At 35.5% G+C, this 12,949-nt stretch overlaps 1 protein-coding gene across 7 annotated transcripts in view; it reads right to left on the reverse strand.

Moving 5' to 3' along the window:
* The window catches only part of GLT1D1 (glycosyltransferase 1 domain containing 1), a 59,338-nt gene that overhangs the window by 36,678 nt on the left and 9,711 nt on the right, over positions 1 to 12,949 (reverse strand). For 6 of the 7 annotated variants that reach the window (XM_061355399.1, XM_061355402.1, XM_061355398.1 and 3 more), the window contains exons 2-3: positions 8,191 to 8,339; positions 4,507 to 4,612 (exon numbers count right to left, since the gene is read on the reverse strand). In XM_061355399.1, the coding sequence (XP_061211383.1) occupies positions 4,507 to 4,612; positions 8,191 to 8,339 (255 nt within the window). Of the gene's footprint in view, positions 1 to 4,506; positions 4,613 to 8,190; positions 8,340 to 9,090; positions 9,144 to 12,949 lie in introns of those variants that run through there. The other variant, XM_061355400.1, reaches the window with a different exon arrangement.

Genomic DNA, 12,949 nt, shown 5'->3' on the forward strand with positions numbered 1-12,949 from the left:
GTGATTTGGCTTCAGCTCCAAAATCTCACGGGTTTAGGACACTCAGCTCTGTAGCTCTGAATGCTATGCACCTGCAGTGCAGACGAAATTTGCAGTGCTGAGTTAAACGCCTGATATTCCTCTATAATAAATAGGGAAGAATTCAGTGTCCAAAAATTAGAGTTACCACAGTCATCATCTCAAGCAAAGAGACCGTTAACCTAGCCAGACACAATACTTATAGAAGGGCACTTTGACTGTTCTCACCTTAAGACTCTTCTTTGATATGAGAAAGGCCTTTAATTGACAGAACTGTAGAATAGTATATTAACACCGTCTACTCCTCCTTTATAATAATATATAAATGATAATACCAAAATACGAACAAGCAAACCAAAGTATACTTGAATAACTTAATGACTAGAGTTGTCATCTGGCAGCAAAAAGAGAATTTTAATTCCCAATTCCCAACCTTACCTCCACTTTTATGGCTGTTTATAATGGCTCAGCTGGACTTCTACTTATGTGCCTTTATGAAATGGATGTAGCACTCTATCATTTCACATAATGGAAAAGTTACATCAGATACCATTTAAAAGCAGCAGTTTTTATTTTTGGGTTTCTCAGCACAGAGAGACTTTAGCCACAGAAGTCAGATTTTTAAGCAATCTAGATAAACAAGTTATGCTTAATGGGAGCTTGGTCTAATACCAAGAAGTCACACGAGATGTTTTTATGGAGTCAGAGTTAATAAAGAATCCCTATTCAGAAGAGATCTTACGAACATGCTGGGCTTTAATGTAGCTTTTAAGTTGTGATTAAATATAAACACATACTTTGACTTTTCTTTAATGGTATTTTAGTGTTAACGGGAATCACAAATAGGACCATTTTTGAAGACTATCAGTACTGTGGAATAGAAATGTTTGAATGCCTCCTTCATATGAGACATAAAATGCCTGCTAAGCAGAGTTTCTTTTTTTTTTTTTACTGCTTTTATAGATATTGAGCACAAAACAGAGGTTATCACATATTACACTTCTGATTTGATGTTTGTTTTTCATAGACATAATGTTTCTGTCCTGAGCTGACCCTATGACTATGACCCTATGACACCTTGATGGCTAGAGATGATGCACATTGCTGAGTCACAACCAGAACAGTGCTTTTCTATTGGAGACATTATAATCTGGCGACATGAAATCACAATCATTCATTAGAAGTCACATAAATGCTGAATTATAACTCCTACTTTTGTTTGTTGAAACAAACCTTATTCCAGACCTTATTCCCATACATTTGTTTTGTAGTATCTGCTTTATGGTATTACAATGAATTTCTTATATACAACTTGACAGCTTTAAGGTTATTAAAGCCATTGCAAATGCTTGTTTTGTCAAGTTGCACGTGCTCCTCTTCCAGTTTTTGCAATTACACTTTCAGTACATCGCATTAACAAGCAGAAAAAACTCTGTTGCTCCTAAGTCTACAAAACTCTTCCACAGAAAAAAATTACCCTAGAGAAGTACAACTACCATTTAGAGAAATCTGATTAAAAATGAAACACTCATAAAGCTAGACAATGTTCAATACTTTGTTTTATGGAATGTGATGGTATATTGTACTGGACAAGTAATCTACAATTCATGATACTTTCTGCTTAGAACCCTGCAATCAATAAAGAAAAAAACAATAAAATCAATGTTTCATTTAGTAGCTATGCAATGAATAATACTAGTGATAATACTGGGTAAGAGAGGCAATCAGAGTAAGTTCTAGAAAACTGAATTACCTTTCCTGTAGCAGAGAAAATATTATCAACTGAATAAAGATGCAGTAACGTATTCTGAAACATCATGGGCAATCCTTGCTACTAAGCTATACTTCAAGTTCCTAACTTAATTATCATTAAAAAACCCCAAACATTCAGTAAAGCAGTTTTTGCACAGGTATATTAGTTATACTTGTGAGAGATCATATTTTAAACACAGAAATGGATCAAATAGGCACTCAGAAATTCTGGTTTTATATACTCTTCGTGTTGCACAGTGCTAAAATTCAGCTGACACATTAGATACCTTTTTTCTCTTCCTTCAGACCTGTTTAAGGAATAACTTCTGATTATCTGATAACAAAAGCAAACAAGTATATAAACTTTGTCTTGAATGGGTCCTTAAGTTGTTTTCCAACTACAAGTCACACTAAGATGTAGGAACATGCCCTAATGATTTCTCAGTGAGCGTGATTAAGTGCTGTCTTTAAAATCTATTTACCTACCACATTTTATAGGGCACAATAGACAGAAGACCATATCTATGCCAGTGTTAAGCTAGCTAATAACAGCTAGAACATATAGTGCTATTGGCAAAGGTAAAACTACGAGATACAAGCCTGCTGCAGATTCAGTATGCATTTCCTCATTGCTAACATGAACTAAAATCCATACTCCTGCATCTGACCCACTGTAATTATCTGTCTTACCTAGAATGAACAGAGATAGTATCCTGATGAAGCACTGTTCAGCAAAGTATTTAAGTTCTCCTAAAGTAAATATGCAGGCAGTACCACTGGATTTGATAAGATGTTCCAGATGCTTAAATTTTATCTCACCTTGTACACTCAAGGACCCCTTCGCTTATGTAGAGCTCAATTCTGGAGTGATGACTCTTCAGAATACTCAAGTCATCAGAGGCTCAGGCACAGTATGAAGTGTGAGTGACACACAGTCCATGAAGCTGAGTGACCTGCTGTAGCAACTTACTGCCACCGAGAAGACACCCTTCTCGTATCCTTCCACAAGCTGACTTCTTATTAAAGGGGTAGAAAACTAACCCAGAAAAAAAAAAAAGCCAATTTTACACTATTTAGTGAGTTAAACCTGCTCATAAAGCAGTCCAGTCCTGGCACAAGGAAGAGTGGATTACACAGCCACAAGCAAGAGAAAGGAAAAGGAGAGCAAGAGAGGTAGCAGTAGCACCATCCCTGCCATCGGTGAGCTATTATGCTGGCTACACATAAAACGGTAACATTAGCCTCAATCTCAATAAGACTTAAACTATTTCTTAATGTCATCCACTGGAATTTCTACATACCTAAAATGCTTTAGTTTCCAATGAGAAAAGGGCTTACTGGCCAAACATGGACATGATCAAACACTGCTGAAGGCAAGCAAAAGGACACTTCTGGAGATGTTGAAACAATGAGCAATGCTTTTTGGTTCTTAGTCACATTCTCTGATTTCTTGCACTACATTAAATGACTACACTGACATGTCACTAGGAGTTTTATGGACTTTAAAACAGCCTGTAAATAATTCCTTGTCAAGTCACCTAAAAAACTGAGAGAATTTGCTTAAAGACATTTTTCAGTCTGCTTCTTTGTTCACGTACCTAGAGAAAGGATCACATTATCGGGGGGGAGGGAAGAACAAACTCTTTGTATGCGAGTCATCTACTTTTTTATCAAGCATTCTGTCAACAAGCTAAATGCCACGCCTCCAAGAAAGAGGTTTGATTCTGTGATGAACAGGACAAACACCAGTTATTTTTAGTTGTTATCTCACTTAAGTGTGCTGAGCACCTTGGTCTGTATGTGCATGAAATGTTAATTCCAGGATAGAATGTTTTGTATGTTTGAATATATGTCATATAAACCAGAACTTACTAAGAAGCAAAAGTTTAAAAAGAAAAAGAAACAACTTGGTGCAACATTTAGCACTTCTGGCAGAGAGCCTTGGCATACCACCTCATTTCGGCTTCTTTTGCTACAAGATTTAATGAGAATATTCATACCTCCACCACTCATAAATATTTGCTATTTAAATAATCAGACCTCCACCACTAACTCACCATTAACCACCTCCACTACTAAAGATTCACTATTTAAATACCAAATATCAGCACTTCATGGCCAGGATAGTTCTGTACAAATGAGAACTGTATGGATATTGTTTCAGATATTTAGATGTGCATTTCTTTACCTAAATCTCTGCAAATACAGTCTAAAATAATTTTGGTAAGAAATCTAAACTTAATTTTGTAAAATTTTATCCATTACAAACATGTCAAATAAGCCACAGTCAAGCTGCTAGTGTTGAGTTATACTAACCATCAAAGGCTGCCTTTATAACTTCTACCCATAAAGCAGATTATTCTACAGAGTGATATGCTACCAAATCCCAGGTTAAGTACTCCTGCTATTACTCTCATTTCTTTTACCTCCCTTAGAATTTTATATCCTCATCACATGCACAGTTCTATTATTCTACAAAACAGAATTCAGTAGGCAAAGCACAGGATTAGTTAGTAAGAGTACATATTTCATTAGCTTTTAATGGGATTTGCATCCCTTTGAAAATTCACAACCCAAGAGACTAAGTTTCAGCAATATCTCTGCCAACTCTTACACACAGAAATACAAGGAAATATAAAATGAACAGACTGCATTCAGACTATGTTTTATGAAGAAAAAGATCTGCCACTACAAAACCACAATTTCTTGTCATAAACCTTCCACACATAGTTTTACCTGGCTTCTTCTAGCACTGCTCCCATTACCCGATGTTTCTCTTCACATTTGACATCTTCATTTACATCTGTCCCACCAAAGATGATTCCAAAAGGAATTCTGCTACCTGCAAAGCAATGACTACAATGTGAGGTTGACCAACATAGAAACACATAATCATCCAATGGTTAGTTTTGGAAAGGACTTAAGATCATGTAGTGGCAATGATTAGACAGAAACATTAAAATTATAAGAGTATATTGATCATACTGTATCACTTATGAAAGCAAAAGCCTTAGGAAAGGAAACAGAGAAACTTGAACTTCCATGACTCGGGCACTGAAAACACCCCATACAATAATTACACACTTTCAGAGCATGTTATCTGCTGTGTCTCTGTGAGACACTTCTTTGCCTTTTCCATGCTCAGTAAAACCAATCAATTAGTTTCTTGGCAGCCCACCAAACAGCACATATATTTTAAATGCTATTCACATTTAATAAGATAAAGTATTGCAAGGTTTGGTCACAGGTATTTAGCCTCAGCCACTCATTCACTGCCTCCTCAAGCATTCCAACACAGTGGGGTCTGGGTAACCATCCTGCAAAGTTGGTTATTGATTTTTTTAATTTTTTTTTTTTTTATATTGACTTCTGAAGCCGGTTTTACTGCTACAAAAAACATAGATGGACCTGCACCACTGGAAAAGGCCACCAAATTAAATTAAGGTATACGTGAACCTGCAACAAACCCACTGTTTTTCCTAATTCTAAGCCCAGAAGATGGATCTGTGCTTATAACTGGTTGTTCCAAGACCCTCTGTAATCGCCCAAGTTAGGAAGTTGTTTTACAAAGCCTTACAGTGCTCAGAAGAGTATGAACAAAGGAAGTCATGTTGGCTATAAGACATTCTGCACAAGACCTTATCATCATTCAAATTTTAGAGTATCAACAAAATCATACATATCCTTGTGGTGTATGCTCTCTGGTAAAAGCCTAGTTTTGATACATGGCATCAGAATAAATTCATATTTGTGAAAGGGTAAAGCCACCAGAACAGGTAGTGTAGCAGTTCTATGCTAACAGTTGCTAGACTTACATGCACATGGTCAAAGATCACTTAAGAGGAAAACAGAAAAGCCAATAGTAGTGCAAGATACTCCTTTCCAATAGTGTTTCTTTTCAAGTCAAGTAATTTTTAGCAACTGACAAGTCACCAGTAATGTTCTCCCCTTAAACTAATCAAGATAGCAGACAATAATGTTTACTGTTGATTGTTTCAGCACTGAAACCAATTAAGCGGTCAGTTTTACACCACATTAAGCTAACAAATAACAGCGTCGCGGTGGCTAATTACTACATGTGGAACATTGTTTTAAATTCCAAACAGGATTGCAGTTTTGCAAAGGAAGCAGTCTCCAGTAAGACAGCCTACAAAACCTGTCATTAAGATGACCAGTTTTGTGGATTTTGCAGACCTCTCATTTTTTACAGATGAAGCCAAGGTTTCCTTTTGATTGGGAACAAAAATAGGCAGTTAGGCCATACTGCCACTACAAACTGTGTATCAAGAAAGGCAGAAAATGTGCTTTGTTTTTTCACATTTGCTATTGGATGGAAGGGGAGAGGGATCAGGGACTCAGTAGACAACACTATCCTCAGCACTGGACCAACAACCAGGCATGAGGGGTTGCTGTGTTAGTGCGGGTTCTTCCTTTTGAGAGATAATATAAATGACCTTGAATGTTCATGACTGTGGAAACTATCAGTGAAACTTTCTATAAATATCCAGTGTCTTAAGGGGTTGGAGAGAAATAATAGGTTAAGTTCAATGAGCTCTTATAATTCATGATTAAAATTAATGGTTAAAATCAAGCATATAAAGAAATCTTAAAGCAAATGAGGAACATAATAAATATGTTGATAAAAATAGAAAAGGTACTCTATGTTTCCCATTTATATTTGAAAATTAAGTGAGCTTTAAGATGAGGGTTTACTAGCATTGCTAATGCTTCATTACTAAATGAAAGAAACAAAAAGAATGAAAGACTAATTGCCATTCTGGCTATTTAAAGGCTTTCTTCGGCATTTTTACATCTTATACTCTAATGTTTGTAAGTACTTAGGTTTAATTTAAGGTTTTTAGGAAAGCACCACAGCATTAATCTTCAAGAGGCTGACTATCTGTAATACTCTGTCTCTCTAATAAATAAAACAAGTAAATAATTACTGTAATCCATTATATGTGTTGATCACACATCCCCAATCATGTACACAAAGTTTCCAGAATAAGGCCCAAAAGATTGGTAGTATGGTAGTAATGGCAGTAGGGCTCTAATCACTGGATTTCTTTATGCTAATTCATCATATAGAGGGTATGGAAGAACACATATTCCATGAAACAGGAATGCCTTTCAAATAACTCTTTCCCTCCGAGAAGTCTACAATAACTTTTATTAGGATCATCCCAGCTATCATATTATTTACTGCCTTGCTTTTCAGATTTCTTTTATTTTTCTCTCAGTTATTGCAGATGCTTTTTGGAACAGTGTGATTGTGATTTATTTAAATTACTGAGCTTTTTTAAAATCACTCAAGTATCAAGCTTTGCAGGTTACTTGCAATTTTGAAAAGGTAACAGCAACAGCACTTGGGCAATGCTATGCAAGTCAAAACTGCAATACAGTTTTACAGTAAACATTTAAAATCCAACCTTCTTTTTTATTCCTTAGCAAAAAAAAAAAAAAAGAGAGTTCTCAGACCTTCCATAAGCATCTTCCAAAACAATTCTAGATCTTGTCAGAAAACCAATCATCTCTATATTCCAACAAGAGAAATCTTAATACATGTGTTAGCAGAGATCATCTTGGAGAATTACTTACTTTATTTGTATTCTAGGATCCCTACTGGAAACAGAGCTTCTTTGTATCACAAGATACACAAGCATGAGATGTAATAATTCAGGCTTTCTAAAAACCCACCAGCACAAATTGCAGGGGGACTTCTTAAGTCTAAAAACCAGCATAACAGAACTTATACTGAGATCTGATGAAAGTATCAAATTACTTGTCTATGTCCAAGTGAACAGATTTGTACGACACAGAGATGATACCAAAAATGGATCTACACCTGCAATTTCAGTAGGTGACTGCCTGTAATTTTGAAAGCCAGGGCTTCTAGTGTATTGTTAATGTCAGGCTAAATTTTGTGCCGTGTGACTAGATACAACAGAAAATTTTATTAGTTTTCTCGTAACACCCTGTCTCCTATAGTTTAGCTGGCATGAACAACATCTTAAATTTATTTCATGTCCAAAAAACCCTGAATCTTTTTTGAGCAGAAAAATCAAATTAGCCTCTATACTTTCTATTTGACCTCAACTATACTTAGCCACGCCATTATCCTCTGATGGAACACATTTGCTGAAAATATCTTAATGTTAATATAATTCTCTTATCTTAATGTAGTTAAAGTACATAATTATAAAATGCATTATGTGCTTTAAAAGTACATTTATTTAGTTCTCTCCTCCCTCGATCAGATCTCCCACAGAGAAAGATTTACAGCATTTCTGAACATTTGTTTAACTGAATAAACAGAATAACTACAGTATGTGTGGGTTTATACATTTATAACTATTCATTTTCTTCTCTTTCAGTACCTTCTTAAGAGGCATTTTTATTGCAAAATAGAAAGAGGATTACCTTGCAGAAGTCTGCCTCCTTTATAAAGATGAATGGCCAGGGCTCCATCAAACTTGTCTGTGGAGATTAGGTTTGCTATTTCAGTTTGACTTTCATACATGAAAGCATCTTTAAGAACACAGATGTGACCTGCAGCATGTAGATGATTCCTTCATTATCGGAACAAACACAAAAAGAACAAAAAAAGACACTATTAACATTGTAGGCATGCTAATATATAAAATAAGCCTAATAAAAATGTTTTTCCTTAGTAATTTTGGTCTGAGATTCACATTTATGCTCATTTTGTTCAAGCAACCATGAAGTGATTCACAAGGTTGTGGTTTTTTTACTGGAAAACGTTTATTACCTTCAGCATTGTGAAGACACAGGCACACTTCCAAGCAACAAAATCTGCATCCATTTTAAAGCCCAAGCCTACAGCATCACCTCTGGAAATCAGCAGAAATGACGTACAATCAAGATCTTTCCTGACTGAGCTTCTGCTTAATATGCTGAAAAGACTCCTTTTGAATTGAGTGTGTTAGATCTTTGCCTTAGTTTCTTAAATTCTTATTCTGTAGAAAGGCCACCGAGTGAAAATAGCACAAATACATCCAGCTGATCAATGCTACTGAAAATACAGAATATGCAAATAAACGAATAGCTAAATAAAACTGGAGAGTTAAAATTGTATCCCCTTTTTGTTTGATTGTGGCTTTAACTGCGTCTTGTCTTAGTTTACCCATTTGTAAAAAAGGCACAGGATAATTGAAGTATAAGAAAAAAAACACGCAAAAGTTAATTACACATTTTCACAATCTTTTTTAAACATCTCAATTGCTAACAAAGAAAAAACATATAACAACAAAACAAACACCCAAACCAACAACACCACACCCCCACACCTCCTTAGCTTACCTATTCATCCTTATGGTTCCTAATATTAAAACACTGATTCAAAGACTGCCAAAGTCAAGAAACGGATTGACTATAGGGAGCTTTACTTTAGGCATTTTGGTGAGCTTTGTTTTAGCCTTTTCTTTTATACTCAGGCTCACAATTCCTCCCACCAAAACCAGAGTCATTTATCAATGTTTCCATTGATCAAACCCACGTTTCTGAGAAAATCCGTATTTTGATAAAAACTAGCACATTGTATCTTCTGACATGTACTGTTTACATTTTCAGTATTACAAAAAGACCACAAGAATGCTTTCTGCTTATTACATATTGTTCCAGTTGATTTATTTCTCATAGCATATTAATTGTTCTGGCATTAAAATCCTACTAACTCAACAGCTTCTTGGATAATGTCGCTGTTTCATTTCTTGATCATTTTATATCCTCCCAATGAATGTAATTTTCTGTCCTGCAGAAGTTAGTCATTACTGCAGAAATTGGTGCTAAAAATGTTGTAAAATGTCTAGAGGCCTTGGAAGGAAAGTATTAGCACTATATCAGACAGAGCTCCATTGGCACAACATATGGTCCTGTATTTCTTCCTTATTCTAAAAAGAAACTCATTTTCCTTTTAACTTCACCATTTGAAACAAGACCAATAAATTGCAATAAGTACTAGTAAATAATAAAGTACAGCCAGATTGTAAGCTCCTTATTTACACTGTTGAGCAATTACTTACATCAGCTGTCCCATGAACTTGTTCCAAGTACCTGCTTGCTTTTTGGAAGAGGCTCTCAATTTATAACTAAATAATGATGCCCAAATCTCACAGCTGTGGAAAGAAACTCTCTTGGGCAAATAGTTGGGATGCTCATGCATGTATTCCATAATTTCACAGGTGCTCATTAAATAGTCTAAAAGATTTCTTTCCCCATCAGTATTGCAATTACCATAAATCACGATCATGTACAAGCAATATGTTTGCATATTACAATTAATTTGAAAATAACTCTCTCAGGACATCGGGAATCAAGAAACTCAGCTAGGAATGTTGATCTAAAGCATCTTTTCTAATACACTAGGAATGAATACTACTTCTTTCCTCCACTGTTTCCACAGCTCCAAATCTCACAGCTGAATGGCAGCTGTATCTGCAGTAAATAGAAGGGGACTCCCTCAAGTATTCCAAGGCTCACAAATTGTGTTTTACCTCTATTACTTCAACTTTTTTTCTATGCATAATGACTCAGGAGCATGTAAAGAATTTGCATATAGCTTAACAAGGAAAAAAAATCAAATTATTCCCAGAATCATTCAAATTCCCAGATGTAAAGAGGCTTTAATCTCATAAACATACTATTGAGCTCAACATGATTAGTCACAGGCTTCGGATTATGCATATATGGAAATATATGTGCATGGAAGCAGAGTTATTGGGCAGTATTTAAATACTGAAATTTGCAGCGATATTTTCATATTTGCTAAATGACTTTTCATCTTTATAATAAAAAAAGCAGATTTTCACACATATGCTGTTATCAAGAAACATGATAAGAGGGTGCTGCAAAGTTACTGCAGATTTTTTTTTGAAGGCTGATCTGTCTGCAAAGTCACAGATGTCCCTGAATCAAGCCAAGACATAAGAGATATATTACCCATCTTTTCTCCTCCTGGCAACTATGTATTCACATTATTTTGCCATTTCATAAACAAATACTTTCTGAACGAAAAATAAAAATGAACATTCACAGTCTCCTGCTGTCTGTGAATCTAAGATAACACTGAAAATGCTAAATCTCATGGCCGCATTTTATCTCCGTCACAGTTTTTGTATGTGGTAGATAAATTTCCAAGTGTCTTACCAACCACTGATTATTGCTTGATACAGAATTTGCCTTGCTCTGCCTTATCTTTCTACTGAAACTCTCATGGAAGCCAATACCACTGCTTAGGGATATTAACGTTTCTAAAATGAAGTTCCAGTTTTGGGGTGTTATACTAAGAAGTAACCAAACAGGGAAAACTTCAGTCATTCAATGAGTTTGAAAGGTCATTTCTTAGAGTATGTTATATTAGTCAGTGCTTACACTGTGATACATATACACATCTGCACAATGAACAAAATATTTCCCAGCTCCAGGGATTTTAATTTTCATGGAATCAATATATTTCGTTATATTTTTTAAACACTTTGGAAATCATGAGGCTTACAAGTGAAACTTCTGTCTGCTCTGGATCTATACCATCTGCAGAGAGATATTGCCAAAAGGTACAACCATTTTCTGACATATTTTCACTTCATTAAAGATTTTTATAGAAAAACATTCTTCTCTAACATGACTATGAAATACCACATGATGTTTTATAACCAAGCTTCAACCTGAATCTGCAGTTCACAGGTCTTCATATACAGAAACAGTTTTATAGTTCCAAACATAGCATGGCTGAAGCTAAGACACAAATGAGCAAGATGTATGTTTACTTCTAAAGTACTGTAGTTTTGAAACTTGCTTCATTTTCTGTGATGTGTTCCTCTCAGAAACATTTATATTCTCATTTTCAACCAGTATTTCAATGGAATTACTTGCAGACAAAGAATATTTGATTTCCAAAAAGTTCCTGGTAGGCAGATACACTGACACATCTTGAATAGCACAGAATAGGCTTAATCCAAAAATATTAATTATCTCTTTCCCCTAGGCTGCCTATGCACCAACTACTGTTAATCTATAGAGCCCAATGCAAAACTTATTAAGTCAGCAGAGTCAATATCACTGCCTTTCTGAAACTCAGCCATAGCTTAATACTCACAATTCCCACTGAAGTTGATCAAACTGCAAGAAAACCCTGAAACCCTGCTCGATCTTCTCTGTTTGCATTGCAGATTCTGTTTTTTCTTATTTGTTAAAGCAAAGCATTCTTAATTTTATTTCTCTCTCAAATTTCTCCCTTAAACAACACAGAGAAATTGTGTTGGCATGAATGAAGTATGAATAAAATCCACCGTGAATAAGAATAGAAATTAAAACACAAGTGAAGATGGGAAGAGAATCCTTCTGAAGTCAGTAACTGCCCTTTGGAAGGACAAAATAACTCTTCAAAGTTTATTCCTGCCTTATAAACATTTTGGGATGCAACATACATCAAGTGCAGGCCATGTAAGTGACTGCATCTCAGTTCCAAAGTGGAGGACGAATGCCTGCCTTGCAGCTGCCTGCTCTGGGAATGGTCATGCAAACAACAGCAGGATTAAATTTGCACAGCACATATGCAAACTGACGTAAGTAGGTGAAACACCTCTTGTGATCTACCACGAAGAGAGGAGGATCTCCTGCTGTACAAGTGCTCAGCTGTATGATTTTAATGGTGGCAGATAGGGTAAGACTAAACAGAAGAAAAGCTGCTGTTCAGAATTACTCCTATAAATGTCTAAGCCGAAAAATAATTGCAAAGAGCATTACTGAATTTGTGGGTTTAATTCTTTTGCAGTTGATTACCTGGAGCTTTACTGAATGGCTCTCTCAACTCTCCCATTTCAAATGCAAGCTGAAACCATCGCTCTCTCTCCAAAAATATTTAATTATTGACAAAATGCTTAATCTAAATCTTTCTAATTAACCAATTAATTCAAGATTTCTATTCCTCCTTACTACCAAATAATAGAAGATGAACAGAACATTTCAAGGCGCAGAGAAGATTCATCTACTTTCTTTCCTAACACCTTCTTTGATCTCATTTCTAAGGCTGAAGAATGACAGCCTAACCAAAGACTTTTGCTTAGTGTTTTATTCTCTACTCATTGCTCATAGTTTTTAAGGTGATTAAAGATTATGCACACCAATACAGGAATAAAACCCACAGTGCATTCATTATATT

Source organism: Neopsephotus bourkii, unplaced genomic scaffold (assembly GCF_033783945.1).
Source record: "Neopsephotus bourkii isolate Nb327-2 ecotype Australia unplaced genomic scaffold, CSIRO-AGI_Nbou_v1 NB_795, whole genome shotgun sequence".
Classification (NCBI taxonomy): Eukaryota; Metazoa; Chordata; class Aves; order Psittaciformes; family Psittacidae; genus Neopsephotus; species Neopsephotus bourkii.